Source organism: Gopherus evgoodei, chromosome 3, assembly GCF_007399415.2.
Source record: "Gopherus evgoodei ecotype Sinaloan lineage chromosome 3, rGopEvg1_v1.p, whole genome shotgun sequence".
NCBI lineage: Eukaryota > Metazoa > Chordata > Testudines > Testudinidae > Gopherus > Gopherus evgoodei.
In genome coordinates, this window is record NC_044324.1 from 94,466,074 (window position 1) to 94,486,289 (window position 20,216).

The 20,216-nt window shown below is 38.9% G+C and overlaps 1 protein-coding gene across 3 annotated transcripts in view; it reads left to right on the top strand.

Moving 5' to 3' along the window:
- The window catches only part of CDC40 (cell division cycle 40), a 43,051-nt gene that overhangs the window by 4,449 nt on the left and 18,386 nt on the right, over window positions 1-20,216 (top strand). For 2 of the 3 annotated variants that reach the window (XM_030556104.1, XM_030556106.1), the window contains exons 3-8: window positions 3,016-3,145; window positions 9,422-9,505; window positions 11,449-11,588; window positions 12,444-12,540; window positions 14,274-14,413; window positions 18,489-18,563. In XM_030556104.1, coding sequence (XP_030411964.1) covers window positions 3,016-3,145; window positions 9,422-9,505; window positions 11,449-11,588; window positions 12,444-12,540; window positions 14,274-14,413; window positions 18,489-18,563 — 666 coding nt within the window. The remainder of the gene's footprint in view (window positions 1-3,015; window positions 3,146-9,421; window positions 9,506-11,448; window positions 11,589-12,443; window positions 12,541-14,273; window positions 14,414-18,488; window positions 18,564-20,216) is intronic. The other variant, XM_030556105.1, reaches the window with a different exon arrangement.

Sequence of the window (20,216 nt, forward strand, 5' to 3'; positions counted from 1 at the left end):
CCTTTGGCCTGCGGCCCACCAGGGTGAGCACCCTGGCAATGCCGGGCCGGTTTGTTTACCTGCCGCGTCTGCAGGTTTGGCCAATCGCGGCTCCCACTGGCCATGGTTCACTGCTCCAGGTCAATGGGGGCTGCAGGAAGCGGCAGCTAGCACATCCCTCGGCCTGTGCCGCTTCCCGCACCCTCCATTGGCCTGGAGCAGCGAACTGCAGCCAGTGGGAGCCGTGATTGGCTGAACCTGCGGATGTAAACAAACCAGCCTGGGCTGCTCGGGTCCTAACCCTGTGGGCCGCATGCCAAAGGTTGCCAATCCCTGCTATAGAGTATATAGAGTAGGAAAGGTGGAAATCAAATAATGTGGAGCATTGTACTGTTAAGAAGCCAGTACAGGAGATTACCTGGTTGAACATCCTGAAGTGTCCTGTCGTCTCAGTTCTTTTGATGTCTACTCATAATGTTAATCAGTGAGCAGTTGCCAGAAGTTGTAATTATAGACAGAATGGTGCTATAGGCATCTGACAAGAAATTTTAGAAAGACTGGGAACGTACAATGGAATATCACAGTGAAAATTTAATCATTCATTGTTAACTTCTATCTCGTGATGAGACTAAGAGCATTATAGAGGAGTAAACTGAGAACCAGTACAGTTCTTTACACAGCATGTTGTCGACTTGGGGAATCCACTGCCACAGGAGATCAAGCCTAAGGAGCTGATCCTGGGCAGCATTCAGCATGCGTAAATCCTGTTGAGTATATTTGGTGCTGCATATGGGAAACACATCTCTGAATCTGATCAGGATGTAGCCATAATATTTTTTTCTTCTTCAAAGGACAGGATAATTTTATGACTAGTAATATTCAAGATAAGGGTAATCAAATCTTATGCTTCAGTGTTTAAAATCTCATTGCCAAGGGTTAGGAAAGAAATTTTTGTATCTTCTTATGTAATTATTATGGAATTGGCTGGTGAGTTATGAGTGTTTTTTTCTTTTAATTGAAGTATCAGGTGTTAGGTATTGCTGGAGACAATATAACATACAAACTGGATTCATGGCCTGATTTGGTATGGGCAAGCAAGTACAGAATCAGAAATAGTTCTGTTGATCCGTACTTGAATTCTGCACTAAAGGCTTTTATTGGCATATGACTGGAAATTGAGTATACAAAAAAAATCTAATGGATTAAATTATTCTCTCTCCTTTTGAAATTCATAAGGAAAAAATAGGTTTTAAGACGGGAGAGAATAGAAACTTTTTTCAAGAAAGAGGAGGCTTGGTTAATTCTATTATATGCACTCTAAAATGTGTCAAATTATTACATTTAAAAACAATTTTATCTTGAGATTGGTATTCAGCACAGGAAAACACCTTTGGGAATAAGCAACATGTGTAAAAGGTAATATACTTAGCTTTAATACATGCAGCTGTCATAGTCTTGAAATCACAGGTGCTCAGAGCCAGCAGTTATTTTTTTTGCAAAGCTTGAGCCAATTTTGGTATGTATGGCCAATAAGTAGTATAGTTTGAGTTTTCCGAGATAAAAAGAAGCAGAATCAAAAAGGGTTTATCATCTGTTTTGAGGCAAGAATAGGCTGCCTCTGTAAGATATGATAGTTTAGTGTCTTAAATGTTACAACCATAGAGTTTCTAGTTTAATCGACTAACATAGTAAACCTTACTTGTGGTGGTCAATTTTACATTTAAAAAATGCTTGAGAGATTGCTTTGGTAAGTACAGATAAAATATTCAGTTTCTAATTTCTCCTTGGGAATTGGGGAGGAGTGAATAACATGGGAAGAGAACATCCATGTGCTGTGAGCATGACATGTTACAGTATTGGGAGACAGCTGTGCACTATTTCAGTATTGGTGCTCTTGCCAGGTATGGGGAATACTTAATCTGCACTCATATGTAAGTATCTAGATGAGCCTTACCTGCGCTTCATTCTGTTTGCCCAGCCCAGAATGGGCTTGTTTATTGGCCACAACACTCCTGGATGGAATGTCAGACCTGCTCAAGTGTGTGATGATAGTGTGTGATAAACACATGTACTATTATGCAAACATTCATGTGTCATTGCTTATCAATGCTGGTAGTTATTTTTACTCTGACAGAGGCTAAATTCTCCTCCTTTGTGCTCCACACAGTAGTGCTCAACTCTAATATTCTGTTCTCCATATTTTGAGAGAGCCCGTTGACTTGCATGAAAATCCATTCAGATAGGGCAGAATATACAAGTCAAGATCTGCCATGCAGGTCTAAAGAAACTTCTGCTCTTGCATTTCAGCTCTTCCATCCCAACTCATCACTTTGCTGTAACTATATACTATATCCAGTTCTGTAAACTCTCCTATGCAACACTCTATGAACCATGTGGATACTTCACTTAACCAATATACAAATATGAAATTGTACAGTACTGCACTTTCTTTAGAAAACAAGTGTTCATTTGTGTATGAATTGTCTATATTCTGTAGTTGTGCAGCTGATCCTGCTGATATCACATCATATTTTTTCTTTGAGTGATAAAGATTTTACAAGGTAATTTCCATATTGGTACAAGAGTTCTCTAGGGCTTGACTTTCAAAAAGGATAATACTATGTGGTTTTAGCTTCCCCTTCCCCCTTTCCTGTTTTCTTCTGTACGTTTGCATTGTTTACCTATTTAATGGGAGGTTTTGCATGTGGAGTAAATTTTTTTTTTTTTTATTGAATTGTCCTTGCCAACAGTGCTGTGGTCAAGAAGCTCCACCAAGAAAATTATTTATTGCATAAAGAAACTCCTATTCTAATTGGTATATAATATAATGTACAAATATTATTCTGACATATATTCAGATACAGTAGCCATAAAGGGAAAGTAAGCTAAAGCCACTATATACTGCCCTTCTTGAAAGTCGCACAGTTCGTGCGCTATAGAACGTTATAGATGATTACAAAATACTTAGCAAGAAAGTACTTCTTGCTTCTAGAATAGTGTACAACCTTTTAAATACTTTTAATTTTGTTGATGCAGTTTGGTCCAGAAAACCCGTTTAGGACTCAGCAGATGGCTGCACCTAGGAATATGCTTTCTGGATATGCAGAACCAACACACATCAATGATTTCATGTTTGAACAACAAAGAAGAACGTTTGCAACTTATGGTAAGACGTGCAACTCCTTATATTTAACCCTTGAGGCCGATCTCTGTCTTACACTCTCAAATGTGTAGCTGGGCCTGTAACAGACTTACAAAACAATATTAAATGAGAATCTGCACAGTTATAGATCATGGCATTTATTTTGGAAATGTTATTCAGTTATTCCCTCTGAAATGTTAATCAAATTCAAGACCTTCTTCTGAACCACTTTAATTAAACCCTTCATTAGTTGTGGTTATGTAGAAGATAGAAATTACAATTTCACATTTTAACAAATTGGCAGAAAATTGTGACAGAACCTACCCACAGTAGGCTTATGATTCTAGCACAATGTAGCTATCTGAAAGTTAAAAAAGCTACTTACCATAGCAACTGGTTCTTCATGATGGTTGCATATATGGATCCACACTTCTCACCCACCTTCCCCACTTCTTCAGTATTTCGTTCATGATTTCTGAGTTAATGGAAGGAAATGGACGGGTGGTTGGTGCCAACACCCTTTTTTAAAGTTTTCTGTCTCAGCAGCGTGAGGGTGTATGGACTCCAAGGATGCTTGCTAGAAGCTTTGAGCTCTTGCTAAAGGCACTCATCTCCTTATGCATGTAGATCCATATGGGCAATTGCCATAGTAACCAGTTAATTCCTCGCAAAGACCTTTTTTTAGCTTTCAAAAGCTACATTGTGAAAAGGCATAAAGCTCGTTTTGCTCTTGTTCTTCAGATTGAAACAGTGCCATAGAAAATGTACAGTATGTAAAAGCAAGTGGATTTCTGAGCTTTTTCAGGTGCAAAGTATATGCTGTGTATTTAAATGAAATTTTAACAAGTTTTCTTGTACATTTCAGCATACAAGGCTTTTATTTTTTCACTTAACATTTGTTTATAATGTATCAGTTTTTAAAATATACAGTTTAATTTGGTATGCTTATGGCGATGTCAACACTAGAGAGCTTCCAGTGGCGCTCCTGTAGTGATGCAGCTGTACTGCTCTGAGATCTCTTGTGTAGCTGCTTTATGCTGATGGGAGAGAGCTGTCCTGTCGACATAAGTAATCAACCCCCCAGTGAGCAGCGGTAGCTGTGTCAGCAGGAGAAGCTCTTCCACTGATGTAGTGCTGTGCACGGTAGTGCTTATGCTGGTGTAATTTACGTTGCGTGGGGGGGTGGAGTATTCACACCCCAAGCAACATAAGTATTGTCAATGTAAGTGGTACTATAGACATGACCTCTTTCTGCTGAAGTATGAGAGTTTGAAGAGCATAAGTTATCCACCAGGTAGTTTCTGAAATTTCCACACAAATTATTTAATAACATATAATACTCAGTCCACCGCTGTTTTAAAAGATCTGCGTATGCAGATTGCTTTCTAAATTAAACTGTGTTATGAAGGCCATGATCCTGCAATTGATTGCATGGCACAACAGTCTGCCCACATGCTGAGCCCCATGGACTTCCCTGGGGTACTGTGGCCATGCAGTAATCTGCTTGTGTGCTATCAATTGCAGGACTGGGATATCAAGGTTTAAATTATGAAAACTAGAGTCAGTGGGAGCCATGTTTACCCAGAAAATCGTGAGGATAAAGTATCAAATTTTAAGTAATTCTTTCAAATGTCAGAAATTACTATTTAATGTGTATACATCTCTACCTCGATATAATGCTGTATGCGGGAGCCAAAAAATCTTATCGCATTATAGGTGAAACCGCGTTATATCAAACTTGCTTTGATCCACCGGGGTGCGCAGCCCCGCCCCCCCAGGAGCGCTGCTTTACCGCATTATATCCGACTTTGTGTTATATCAGGTCGCATTATATCAAAGTAGAGGTGTATCTTCAAATTTTCTTTTTCAATTTCCTCTTTGGTTTGTTGCTGCTTGCTTCCATATGCACCAGCTACCACTTGTACTATTTTATAAGTGCAAAACTCATTGGGTATGTCTATACCTGCAGCCCGAGTCTGAGCCCTTGTTAGCTGACTCAGGCTCGCGGGGCTTGAGGTGCGGGGCTATAAAACTGCAGTGTAGACATTCCCCCTTGCAGAGACTCGGAGCCCAAACTCCAGTCCACACCCGAACATCTATACTGCAGTTTTATAGTCCCGCAGCCCAAGTGCTGCAAGCCCATGTGAGCTGACTTGGGACAGCCATGCCCTTGCCATAGGTCTTGTATTGCAGTGTAGATTCTACCTATTTTTATGAGTAACAGAAACTAGTGGCAACCTTGTCCACAGGATCTTTGTTTTGTTCTGGGGTTGGTTCCAGAAGTGGAGCAGCAAAAAAGCTGTGCTACACTTGGTAAATCAGAAGAACCGGCACAGAAGCATTAGACAGTTCAGTTAGGAGGGGCAGTAAATGAGAATTGTGATGTCTTAGCATATCAGCAAGTTTGTTATGAATTAATTGAAAACATCCCAGAATTCTAGAAATATGTTGCTAGAGTCTCATTGTACTATTGTCCATAGAAAACTTTATCTTGAAATATTGCCTTTCAGTTTGGGGAAGGGAAGATAAAATTTTCTCATGGTAAATTGGTTTAGTAGCAGAGCAGAAGTGTGTAGCTATCTCTCTATAAATCTAGGTGGGAAGCAATGTTGCTGACTGATTCTGCTTCAGCATACTAGAAGAATCTGTAAAGTAACCCTGCTTCAAAGTTGCAGGTTTCAGAGGCCTCCTACCTCAGCTGTTAGGGCCCATTTTGTTCAATTGGCATTTGTTTAACCAGTGACTTGTCTCTAGAAATGCAAATTAACTGTGTTTTAAGATAGAGGGCCTTGTAGGTGAAATAGTTTTGTAAAAGGCAGCAAAGGGAATTGGTGAAGGATTTCTGTGCCTTCCATTTAATCTATTTACTATACTTAGAATTACAATCTTGTTTTATGTGTGATTCTTTAAAATTTAATACTCAGTCAGCTAAAACCCTGGAAAGGCTTTCTCCACTAGCTTGATATTACAGTGAATATGACTTATTCGATGTAGCTCCTTGTTGTTTCAGAGAACCAGGTCTAAGTGGCTAGTTATTAGACATCTGAATCACTTATTTTCATAAATATAGTTTGATGCCTAAATTTTCAGAAGTGACTGGTGATCTTAGGTGCCTCATATTTTTGGTTGGACAACTTGAGATGCCTTAAAGGGGCTTGTTTTTCAGAAAGTGGTGTGCATGTAACGTCTGAAGGACAAGCAAGACTTTTACATACATTCGCTAAGCACTGTTGCTCAGATCCAGCACCAAGCAGGAATAAGATTTGGCTAGTAATTTTTACAGGGCCCAAGAGTATTAGAAAGTGAATGTGTCTATCAGCGTGTGCACCTAACACTTTTTTATTAGAAGTATATTATCCTTGCATTCAAGTGTCACTGTCAAGGTACAGTTCACTTTGGCAGGTCTTTCAATTGCCTACTCTGTTGGGATTGTTTAAAATTTCAGTATATGCATCCTTGGCATTTCATTCTGCAAGAGTGAATTAATCTACTATGAGTGCATCTTTAAAGAGATTTATTTACCTGTAATTGTTCTGTTATGTGCATTAGGCTTGTTTGTGCTTTTTTACCCCTAGCTTTTTTCAGATATAAGGTGGAGTGGAGTTGTGCCTTTCCAATCAACGTCAACATATAATCTTGATGTCTCTAGTTTTAATTGCAACTGAAGGAAAAATGAGAGTCAGGGCAGGTCATGTAAATGCCTAGCACGCTAACGCAGTAGGAGAAAAGGACGCTTTCCGTTCCCATTATAAAGTAGAAAAGTTTTTCTATAAGAAAAGTTACTGGACCAATGTCAGACTTGCTTGTAAGTAGGCATGGCTCCCACTGAAGCCTGAATTTGACTCTGTCATAAACAGATAGTTAAGGGTTAATAGAACAGGAGTACTTCATGTCTCTTTTGACTGTAAAGGGTTAACAAGTTCAGTGAGCCTGGCTGTCACCTGACCAGAGGACCAATCAAGGGACAGGATACTTTCAAATCTTGAGGGAAGGAAGTCTTTGTGTGTGCTGTTAGTGTTTGGTTGTTCACTCTGGGGGCTCAGAGGGACCAGACGTGCAACCAGGTTTCTCTCCAATCTCTTTGATACAGTCTCTTGTATGTCCAGACTAGTGAGTACTAGGTAGATAAGGCGAGTTAGGCTTATGTTTGTTTTCTTTATTTGCAAATGTGTATTTTACTTTGTACTTGTATACTTAGGCTGGGAGGGTATTCCCAGTGTCTATAGCTGAAGGACCCTGTAACATGTTCCATCTTAAATTTACAAAGATAATTTTTACTGTTTTTTTTCTTTCTTTAATTAAAAGCTTTTCTTGTTTAAGAACCTGATTGTTTTTTTAATTCTGGTGAGACCCCAGGGGACTGGGTCTGGATTCACCAGGGAATTGGAGGGGAGAGAGGTTAATTTTCTCTCTGTGTTAGGATTACTTTCTCTCTCAGGGAGAGTCTGGGAGGGGAGAGAGAAGGAGCGGGGAAGGTGAATTTTCCTCTCTGTTTTAAGATTCAAGGAGTTTGAATCACAGTGATCTTCCCGGGTTACCCAGGGAGGGGAAGCCTGGGAGAGGCAACGGTGAGGGAAAGGGTTTACTTTCCTTGTGTTAAGATCCAGAGGGTCTGGGTCTTGGGGGTCCCCGGGCAAGGTTTTGGGGGGACCAGAGTGTACCAGGCACTGGAATTCCTGGTTGGTGGCAGCACTACAAGTACTAAGCTGGTAACTGAGCTTAGAGGAATTCATGCTGGTACCCCATCTTTTGGACGCTAAGGTTCAGAGTGGGGATTATACCATGACAGATTCAGTTGTTCCATTCAGTGGCTTGCTGTCCCTCTTTCCCACTACTGAGCAAATGAATCCCAGAGATGGTATTAATACAGCTCAAGGACACAAAAACCACTGCATTGATTTTGACATGTATCGAAAATAGAATCTCTGCTTTAATAACAGAAACCTTATAGCTTAGAGGAGCCCATTAGATGACTGGCTCAGTAACAGCAGGCCATTGTCCTGTAAAATCTAATTGGCAATGTCTGTTCAGCTTGATTGTGTTGAACACATGTTAGTATAACATTTAGATAATCTGTGTAACAACTTGGAATAATTTTTACTAAGTTATTACACAGGCATGATGGACCTTCATATTTTATCACAAAGGGATTTTTTATATTTCACTTTCCTATATTATGCATGTAGACCACCTGGAGGTATAGAGTGCTCTGTATGGTCAGATCAGAGTTAAAGCACCAAAGCACAAGTCTTGATTCCAAAAGCAGATCTGCTGCTTTGCTCTGCTCTTCTGCTGACTCTTGGAGACGTTTCAAGAACAATTGACTCTTTCAGCATTTTAAAAAAAAAAGGGTGGGTTAGGGGGCAGACTGGGAGTGTTGCTGATCCAGTGCACTTTCCCCAAGAGAAAGGGGGAATAATTGTGCTGGTGCAGGGATATCCATGGAGAGACTTTTCTAGTGTCATGGTTCTCTCTGTGTGGATCTGCAAAATGTCAAGTCATGTGACAGTGCTGCTGTGGTGGTGTTTGCTCTAGCATTTATCTGGGGATTTGGTTGGTCATCTTCACTTTCTTGATTTAATTATCTGAATTCTGAGGTCTTATTTGGGTCTTCAAAGGACACTGTCCCATTCCAATATTTAATTAAAATTCATTATATGTCCATGAGGGTGCACACTCTCTCTCTCAAAAAAAAAAAAATGGCATTAGTGGTGGTAAATATTCTGTGCACCTATTCCATAAAAACTAGATGTAATTATTTATCTTTACTATAACATTAAAGGTTGTGCCATCTACTTGTGTTTTTCCCACCAGAATCCCAGTTATTTAATACAATATGTATTATCATGCTGCATTTCTTGGATGTGTGTTGTGTATCCATGCAGAATGATACACATTTAAAAATTAATATGTTGCTGTAACAGTTCAGTTTTAGGACTGTTCCTGAGGTTAGCACTCAGTACTTTAGCACATGGCCGAGTTCAATAACTTTACCAGTGACTGCTTCAACTTGTAAGAGTTTGAGTACTCTGGAAGCAACATGCTCAGACTCTAGTGGGAAGCGAGCACCAGGCAATGCTGTGCAGTAAATCCAGTAGCTAGGCTGGGAGAAGAGTTTATGGACTTCAAAGCATATCTCATTCAGTCCTTCTTGGCTTAGGAAGATATCTTAAATATACGGCTTTGAGGAAGATATATTGGGGCAAAGGACTCTGAGAACCAAGAAGAGAATCAGTCTCTGAGAACATATGCAGAGCAAAAATTTTAGCTAACAACTGGTATTTTTGCTTTTTATTATAGGTTATGCATTAGATCCCTCTCTAGATACTCAGGACGTTGCTACTAAATACATTGGTTCTGTAGAAGAAGCTGAAAAAAATCAAGGTAAGTAATGTCAAACTGGATATAAAACAAAATGGTTTTAATGGCTCTCTGTTCTGTTGTGTTTCAGTTTTATAGAAAACAAATAGGCTATCGTGAGATGCTAGGAAATATTAACAAAGGTTTTTGATGATGTGTCAAAAGAGATGCTCCTTAGACCAGAAGTCTAGGATGAAATGTTGTGGGTTTTTTTTTTTAAACTCAATAATGAACTATAGTTTCCCTTCCATGGTCAGGTTAAGAATAGTTTTGGCGAGGAGAGGGGTGTTTCCCTTTTTTTTTTTTTTCCTGGAATGTGAATCTTTTTAATAGTCACCTGATTTTTGTTTTCTAACATAAGAGTTCAGATTATGATTTGACATTAGAATAGAACATTTTTTTCATATAAAAATGAACTTAACAGGTATGTGTTTTTGGAGTTCAGTTGAGCTGTAGTGTCATCCTTATTCCATCATGCTTTGTGCTAAAATTGTACTTTTCCTGCATTGCAATAGCTGCATAAAGTAGGTTAATCAACTGTATCATACTGCTCAGTGATAGAGGGTAAGCTGATAAATGATGTATACACCAGTTTGTCTTAACACTTCTGCTTGCAATTTTGTGTTGTCAATAGTTAGCAAAATGGAACTGTTCTCCCCACACCCCCTAAAAGAAAAAAGTAGCCCAGTGGCAAGATTTTCATCCAGAGGCAGAAGGGCCTATAATTACTACTTCGATGTAACACATTTAATGTTTTTAGTTCTAGTAAAGTGGTTTATTTACATTTGAAGTTTATGCTCATGTAAGCACCTTCTCACTAGTATCATCTTCCCTCATATAGCGTGAGATTTGTTCCTATATTTAATTAATACATACTGCTGTACCTTGTTCATGACGTTATTTTCAAATAACGTTTTTAAAAGGCTTTAATTTCACTTTCTCCTTTAAAAGTGAAGTTGAGGATTTTAGAGCTCCTTTCACAACAATTCTATTGGGGAGAGAGGCAGTCAAGATAAAAGTCGTATTTAAAATTAAAACTTAACCTGTTACTAATAACATCTGTAGTTTAGTTGAAAGTTTTTAAAAACTCTATTTTTATTTATGAGGTGTACTGTTTGTTTGCTTTGACAGTACACTGGCTCTTTCCCTTTTGTTTATGGGCAGCGTCGCTTTCTGATTCATATGCAGCAAATGTTTAGGATTTCTGAGTGTACATGTTATTTTAAAAATCACAAATATCTATCATCCTTTGAAGGGTTTTGTACAACTAATGCATTATCTAAACTTTAATATCTAAAACTCACTGTCACTTTGATTTCCCTCACTATTTTTCTTAATGCTTTTATATTGCAATGATGAAATTCTGAAAACACAAACTTTACTTTGTAATGTAAAGAGCTTAGCACTCCCGGTAGGTTAGTGAACACGTGCAGCTCAGTGTGAGACTTGAAAGATGCTTGGGATGAAGTGGGGAAGGGAGACTGGGCAGATGACTGGGGATTCTAATTATTACTCCAGCAAGTGATCTTGGAAAAAAAATCTGGTGCTGGAATAGGGAAGCTTAGTTTTCAGGGAAGTCGAGATGTCTGGACTCAATTGTTTTCCAAACTTTACAGAGTGCAAAGTGTGAAACAATTAAAAATACCTAGTCACCGTGTTCATGTGGCTGCAAAAGAGTAATGATAAATATATTTTTGTGGACTTCACATGTATTTTGACTCATGTTAAGTCCATTATAACAACCATCCATCCATACCTAGAATCTTACAGCCTACTCATCTTCTCGTTACTTTGGATTAAATTAGCTGCATTCATAAGCAGATAAGTGAAGCAGCATTGTGATCCTGAAGACCTCGTCCCTTCTGATATTACTTGGCGTTTCTATACTGAAAACACAGTGATTAGTGTTCTTGACATTAAATGTTGCATAAATGTCAGTGTGTATAGTGTTATGTTTCTTCCTGCAGGTTTAACAGTATTTGAAACAGGACAAAAGAAAATAGAAAAAAGGAAGAAATTCAAAGAGAATGATGCATCTAATATTGATGGCTTCCTGGGACCATGGGCAAAATATGTGGATGAGAAAGAAGTAGCGAAGCCCTCAGAAGTGAGCATTTTTTTTTAAGTGTATTGGGTAGGAATTTAGCAACACAGTGGCATACCATGGCAGAGACCTAGGTATGGAAGAAATCTTGTGACTTCACCAGTATAGGCCAGTGGAGACCAAAAGCACTGTGGCAATGATGCATTTGAAGATAGTGCTTTAAGTACTGTATGTCTGAAAATTTGGACAGTGGTTTTAGAAAAGATTTTGTATTTATTTTGTTGGCCTGCGGGTAGCTGCTGTATGATATCAGAAGCATCTAGTTAAAAAGAATAGTCAAGAAATACTCTTTAGTAGGAAAAAAGACAAGGCTTGCCTCTCTTCAATCATTGACACTTAGGGCTTGTCTACACATACAGTGCTGCAGTGGCGCAGGCACACCACGGCTGGTGAAGACACTCTATGCTGATGGGAGAGAGCGCTTCCATCAGCATAATAAAACCATCTCCATGAAAGGAGGTGGCTATGTTGGGGAAGCTCTCCCACTGACACAGCACTGTCTACACCAGTGCTTATGTCAGTGTAACATATCACTCGGGAGCGGTTTATTCACACCCCTGAGTGACATAAATTATGCTGATATAAGCTGTAGTGTAGAGATAGCCTTTGCTATAGCCTATAAGCATGAGTAGAATGCATTGTTTTAAAATTCTTTCTAGAGTTCATATAACTTTCTAAGCTGCTCTGGCTTTGGTTAAAATTTTACTTTTTGTAATTGGCTTTTTTCCTATGTGGAAAATATTTCTAATATTCGTATTTAACAAGTACATTCATTTTAATAAATGTTTCAGTTTTGGCTTTTTGTCTTCAGCTTCAGGGTGACTTTTTAAAAGTCAAGGCTGTATTTTGTTTTTCTAGGAAGAGCAGAAAGAGTTGGATGAAATAACAGCAAAGAGGCAGAAGAAAGGCAAACACGAAGATGATAAACCTGGAGAGGAGAAGACTATCTTACATGGTAATGTCATTTTAGTCTGCTTTAATTTCTGCTACATTCATCATCAAGGATAATATCATGTGACTTCATGTCAGCTATGCCGCTGACTCACTCTGGTAACTATACCATGTGAATCTCATTAGCTCCAATATAGAACTATAAAAGGAGTTAGATTCTCCCATAGGCTGTGTCTACACTATAGACTTTTGAAGAGGTATGATATCTGACCAACGTATTTGTGCTGACAGAAGCTCCTAGTGTGGATGCAGATAGGGCCTTCATAATACAATTAAAGAGAGTAACTTGTAACTGGGAATCTTCCTTCATTGATGCTAATTCCTACTAACAGGAAAAGACATAATTGGAAATTCTTTTCTCATAGTCATATAACAGGAAAACGGAAGAGCTGTATCACGTATATTTATGACTTACTGTGTTTTTCATGACCATGGTATGTCAATAGCATAACACTCAACAGAGTGAATAATACAAAATATCACGTCTATTTGTTCTATATCTAGTGATTTTTTTCCTTTGTTTTCCCAGAGGAAGTTTCAGTAGGGAATAAATGTTAGGACTGCTTGTTCTGTACTTTTCAGTTGTAAATGATGGATCTCTGGAGGAAAAAAAACAAACAAGCTTATGACCAGAAAGTCATCAGTGCTTCTGTTCTCTAACTGTGTATCTTTTATTAAATTATTGATAACTTATTCCCATGCAAAAAGACTTCACCTGGAGTTTAAGGCTGAATGGATCTAAAATAGTCAGACATAATACCCTTAAGGAACACTTTATTGTTCTCAAAATACAAACTTCATGGAAATTCCAAATTAACTTTCCATTGTATTAAATTACCTAAAATATTCAGTAATATGCAAGTAGACAATTAAGGTCACTCAAACAACTTAATGTTGCCTCAAAAATGCTCCCATGAGACAATCTAGAAATTAAAAGATACTTATCTTTCCATCACACAGGTTCATCTCCTTAGAAGCTAATGTCAAAGTGCTGGGTATTCTCTGAAACATCACTGCCTAAATATGACAGTTTCTTACTTAGATGACTTGCTCCCTCTGTGTTCTCAGTCATATCTGGTTGCTGGTGGTGGTGGTGGTGTTTTAGGGGTGGAGTGGACTAGCTTTACTGCTGTTAGCCAGGCTGACCAACAGTTCTATGAGGGGGAATTAGATCTTTATCTGACCTATTAACAATTCAGTTGATGCACCATATTTCATACGCAGGGCTAGTTGGAAATATAAGTTGCCCTCAGTTATTTCTGTGCAGCCCCACTGAAGGCAATAGAATTGCTCAGGGGTAAGGGACTGACTTCAACTCCTGTTGAAACAATCCCATTGATTTCAAAAGAGTTGGATTGAGCCATAAGTGAGAGCCCCGTTTGGTCTGTGGAATCTTTATCACTGTTGGTGATAAACAAGCCATGGCAAAAAAAAAAAAAAGCCTAATGTTCAGAACGCAAACAGTTTCCAGCATTAGCAATCAGAAAAACTTGACTTCTTATTTGTAGACTGAGCACATTTAATATCAAATAGCTGGGGCACAATAAATGTAGAAATCCAGAGAGCAATTTTTGGTTACTTTTCGGAGCAGGACTGCTGTCTTATATTTAATTCTTAATCTTAATTGTATGTGATGGTTGGAACTTCCCAAGTCTGTAACCTTTGAAACTACAGGTTCCCTGCAATTCATAGTACTTTTTGTTTTGTTTTGTTTTTTTTGTTTTTTGTTTTTTTTAGTTAAAGAAATGTATGACTACCAGGGAAGATCCTATCTTCATGTTCCTCAAGATGTTGGCGTTAATCTCCGTTCTACAGTGCCCCCTGAGAAATGCTATCTCCCAAAGAAACAGCTCCATGTATGGTCTGGACATACAAAGGTAGGGAACATTGTTTGTTTTGCAAATGAGGTTTTTCTTTTTTCATAATGTAAATTTTTATCTTAGCTTTTGAGATCCTTATTTATGAAATAACGGGCCCAAGCTTGCTCAAGACAAATTTTCTGGCATTTCCAAAATTGTGCATAAACAAATTGAGTATTTGCATATTCAAATATATATTTCTTCATTTACCAGTTTCCATGCACAGTTGCAGGTTTTGCACATATGTAGTGAAATCCTGATCCCCAGGAAGTCAATAGCAAAACTCCCACTGGCTTCAGTGGGACTAGGATTTCACCCATATACTAGTACATAAACAAATTAGGTTTAATTCTGGAGGGTCATGTAAATTTTGCCCTTACTGTGAAAATTTGTAACAATTCCCAATCAAAAACGGTTTCATAGTACTAACAGTAACATCACAAGATTTCCCACAATGTAATTGTTGACTACAGTTTCTCATGCAGAAGTCCTCCTTCACCAACGCTATGTTTACACTACCACTTATGTCGATATAACTTGTGTCACTCTGGGATGTGAATAAGCCACCTCCTGAGTGACAAAAATTACACTGACCTAAGCACTGATGTGAAAGGTGTGGGGAGTCCCTCAAAGAGAGGGAGGGTATCACCCAGGGAACCCCTTGTGTGTGCCATGAACTCAGCCTACAGAAGCTATGAAGTGTGCAATCCTCTAGTTATTTAGACTTCATGTATGAGTGCACAAAGTCAGTGACATTAAATATCAGTAACAGAAGGATTTCCCTACTTTGCCAGGAGCTCTTAGAGATAAAGTCCTGGATAAAAGCCAACTCACTTAGGCTCAATCCAGAGAAACCTGAGATGAAGCTGGGAGGAGGAGGAGAAACACTTTAAAGAGCTATTTAACTGCTCCTTGAATTCTGGTTTATTTTTTTACAATCATCTTACTAGACTGTTCTCCATGCAGGCAAATGAGAATGGCCAGCAGTGATTTCACTTCTAGCTGGCCAGGATATTGCACTTGTCCATCCTTTATAGATACAGCTTTTATTCTGGTTAAAATGTGTTCATTACCAAATGCTTGGTCTAGAGCTAGCCTTGAAGACCATTTAGCAGGTCCAGATAATGCAGACTGGATCTGCTTGCCTTTTTGGTAGTATAGACTGCGGATGCGGCACGCTGTTCTGACCTGTAAATTGGTTGCTGATGTCTTTTCTGAGTGAAATTCAGAGTGTTGGTTTCAGTCTAAATAAAGCTTAAAATGTCTGGACCTTAACCCTGGTCTACACTACAGTGTTAGGTCGATGCAAGGCAGCCTACGTTGACCTAACTCTGTAAGCGTCTATGCTGAAATGTAACTCGCCCGCTACACTGACTTAACAACTCCACCTCCGCGAGAGACAGTGCTTAGGTCAACACAGTGTCAGTGTAGAAACTGCATTGCTTAGATTGACTTTCAGGAGCTATCCCACAATGCCCCACATTGACAATTAAATTGGTCCACACGCTCCTGGTGAGGACACGCGCCACCGACAAGGCGTGTAGTGTGGACATGCAAAAGCAGTTTAATTACTGTGGTGGCTGTACATTGATGTGATTTTGTACTGTAGACATACCCTTAATTTTCAGGCCATGTGTAGTAGGACAGCTGCACTCTGAAGGAGCCCCTTTAGTTAGCTGTTACTAGACAGAAGCTGTTGAATCAGGGGCTGATATTTTTCAGAGTTGGGCCCTCACAATTGCAATTTGATTTTGCCGATAATGCATCTGAGCCCAAGTTGGATTAAGTTTATGATAAAATTCAAGGCACATTCCTTACCCAGAGCTTTCAACTCAAGACAGACTCTGGAGACTCCTAATGTTTAATCCCTAGGCATTTAATCTACTGGCTACTATCCACTGTCTTGGATCTCATCCAGTAAAATGAGCCAGCTTTAGCACAAGGTATATGTTCCTCATTCATGCATGGTCATTAGTACTATCCTAATCATGTTAAATGTGCTTAAACATGACATTGTTTTAACTGTGTTGAATATCTGCAATAAGAAGAAAATATTATCAAGGCCTGGTATATTCTCTGATCAGCTGGACCTGAATTCTGGGGCTGTGTTCTTAGAATCTCTAGCATTTTGGTGCAGCAGGCTGGAAATTGTGCTGTAGAATCATTTACAGTTGAAAAATGAACAGTGCAAATGAATGATCTATATGAAAATGAAGATACAAGTAGCGCAGTAGCCCCTGTGTGTTTTGATACTTTTTCTATATAGGTCCCACCATTTCGGTATTTAATATGCCAAACTTTTTATACTGACCGTGCATAACTAAGGTTTTGCAGGAGGGCAGGGAAAAAGAGCAAGCTAGATACCGTGGCAGCTAGGGATATTTGGGGCTTTGGCCCTAAGAGAGAGAGAAGCACCTGAGCTGTGCCTTTCTGCTGAAAGGTGGACATCTCAATAGGGTGGTAAAGATTAACATTGTAATGATTTGGGCAGTTTCTGCCTCCTTTTGGAGCTGTTGTGTCTGGCTTTTTGCATAATTCTGAACTTGAGAAATCTTGGGTGAAAATCGTGACCCCGTGGAAGTCGATACCAAAACTCCCTTTGACATCAGTCGGGCTAGGATTTTCATTCCTTGTGGGTTTTTCTCTGCACCAGCCCTTTCTATTTATGGTAGCAGTAGTGGGAGAGCTTATATAGACCAACTGCAGAAGTTCTTGCCACCAAGTCTGCTAATCCTGTTTAGTGAAGATAGTTGGAAGGTAAAAATGCTGGCATTCTGTCTACACTAGCACTTCCACCGTTACTGCTCCCTGTAGAGCTGCACTATTAGAGTCCTATTCAGTAATTAATCTTTTTTTGAGGAAAATCTTTTTTTCACCCCACTACGTTCCATGCACTGATTTCCTTGGTACCTCTTAAAATTCCCTGCAAATCTTTTTATAACATTGAATAACCTTAATACTCAAGAAAAGATAGGTTTGTCTCATACATTGTGTGTACTCTGAGTGGAGCTGTTGCTTACTCATCAGAAAACTGCACATGCAGATGGTTCATATATGAACAATTACCTGTGTTTACGTGTGCGAATTTTACTAGGAAAAGTTTGCCAATACAACTTAACTGCTATGAAAATATGGTTTTGTATCTATCAACTTAGTGCCTCTTTTGTTTGTTGAGCACTAAGCAGGCTTGAGAGGCTGTCTAAATAAACACACTTGAAAACTGTCTGAATCAGTGTTTCCTTCACTTACTTCTCCCATTCTGAGTTCAAGATTTAATTTCCTTGTATTCGTGATGTTTCAAACTTCATACGTAACATAGCATGTTTATGAATTCCCTTCCTCTGTTTAGGTATGTGTAATAGAATAAGCTTTTTGTAGGAAACTAGCATCCAGAAATCAGATTATGTAAAGTAAAATGATGTAAAGTATTGTCTGTCTGAAAGTCTTTGGGGGGGGGATTTCCACATACATATCTGTTGGTTTTATAGTAACCTCTTTAAAAATCTGATTGCAGCCCATGAGATTGCTCACCTGAGTAAAGTTACAAATGGCCTTTAGTGTTTGCAGGGTCAGGGCCTGTGTGGTTGAAGTTGTTGTCATGCAAAAGGCCTGAGTTTGAAGTGACCTAGGAGGCTGCTTAGAGAGGCCCCAGTTACTGGTCACAGGATTGTAGTATAAAGAGGATTGTCATCATGATTGTGCAGACCTGGGTGTATTATGAAGAGGTCAGATTGGCAGGGGGGAGAGCTCTGTGTTATTCTTTTGTCAGAGCTAACGTTCCAAACCCACAATTTGTATTTCTTTGCCAAGGGCTGCCATGGTAATGGTGTAGGTGGGTGTCAGTGTGGGAAGGGAAGGGAGCATGCATACAACTGTTGCAGTGACTCAAGATTGCCCCCTGGTGATTCAGCAGGAGCAATTGTTTAAAATACATTGCTGGAGATTGTACAGGCTCCTCTTCAATCTTTCACATTTCTGGAAAGGTTGTGTTTTAGGATTTGATCTGAATATTTTAGAAAAGAGAGAAATTGAGCTAGGAAAAATCCAAATGCTCAATTTGCTGTTTCTTAATCATTTATGTTCTTATTTACAGGGTGTCAGTGCAGTCAGGTTGTTTCCACTCTCTGGCCACATTTTGCTATCTTGCTCCATGGACTGTAAAATTAAAGTAAGTTGTTTCTGATATACCTTCACTTCATACAAATGTTGCATTCACAGCATTTAAATACTGAGTCTAATTTCTGTTAGAACACCTACTTTTCCAGGGTTTGAGACCTCTGTTTAAATTTGTATCAGCCTAAAAATTGTCAAATAAATAGTTTTCCTACATTATAGTTTTTCTCTCAAATGGTTTGAATTAGTTTCTTTGTTCTGCGTAGAAATAAATAGTTAAGTTGTCAGTCGCAGCCATATCTACCTGCTTTGAATGTAAAAATAAATAATGCAGAAACTATTTTAATGCAGTAGAAAGATCACAGTTAATTTTTGCACTTCCTGACTTAAATTTAAGGTTTCTTCAGCAACTTGGCTCTGTGTGTGTTAAATAGATGCCTATCACCACCCTGCCTACGCTGCATGTACTGTGTTTGGTATTCTTCTCCCTCATTTCTCATCTTTTTTTATGTTTAGATTGTAAGTAAGGCTGTCAATTAATTGCAGTTAACTCACACGATTAACTAAAAAAAATTAATCAGGCTTTAAAAAATTAATTGCAGTGTTAAACAGAAAACCAACTGAAATTTATTAAATATTTTTGGATGTTTTTCTACATTTTTAAATATATTGATTTATATTACAACACAGAATACAGTGTACAGTGCTCACTTTATATATAAATTTTTGATTACAAATATTTGCACTGTAAAATGATAAAAGAAATAGTATTTTTCAGTTCACCTTATACAAGTACTGTAGTGCAATCTCTTTATCATTAAAGTGTAACTTACAAATGTAGAATTTTTTTGTGACATAACTGCACTCAAAAACAAAACAATGGAAAACTTCAGAGCCTGCAAGTCCACTCAGTCCTCCTTCTTGTTCAGCCAACTGCTAAGACAAACAAGTTTGTTTCCATTTACGGGAGATACAGTTTCCTGCTGCTTATTTACAATGTCACCTGAAAGTGAGAACAAGTGTTTGCATGGCACTTTTGTAGCTGGCTTGTAAGATATTTGCGTGCCATATGTGCTAAACATTCATATACCCCTTCATGCTTTGGCCACCATTCCAAAGGACTTGCTTCCATGCTGTTGATGCTCCTTAAAAAATGTGTTAATTTAAATTTGTGGCTGAACTCCTTGGGGGAGAATTGTATGTCGCCTGTTCTGTTTTACCCGCATTCTCCCATATATTTAATGTCATAACAGTCTCGAATGATGACCCAGCACATGTTCATTTTAAGAACACTTTCAAGGCAGATTTGACAAAACGCAAAGAAGGTACCAATGTGAGATTTCTAAAAATAGCTACAGCACTCTACCCAAGGTTTAAGAATCTGAAGTGCCATCCAAATCTGAGGGGGACGAGGTGTGGCGCATGCTTTCAGAAATCTTAAAAGAGCAACACCCCGATGTAGAAACTACAGAACCCGAACCATCAAAAAAGAAAATCAACCTTTGCTGGTGGCATCTGACTCAGATGATGAAAATGAACCTGTCGGTCCACTCTGCTCTCGATCATTATTGAACAGAACCAGTCATCAGCATGGGCGGCAGGTCTCATAGGCTGGGGGGAGATTTTGTCTCCCCAAACAGCCAGGCGTGAACCCACCCCCTGCTGTGACCGCTCCCTGTGTGGCTCCAGTCCTCCGGCTCCAGCCCCA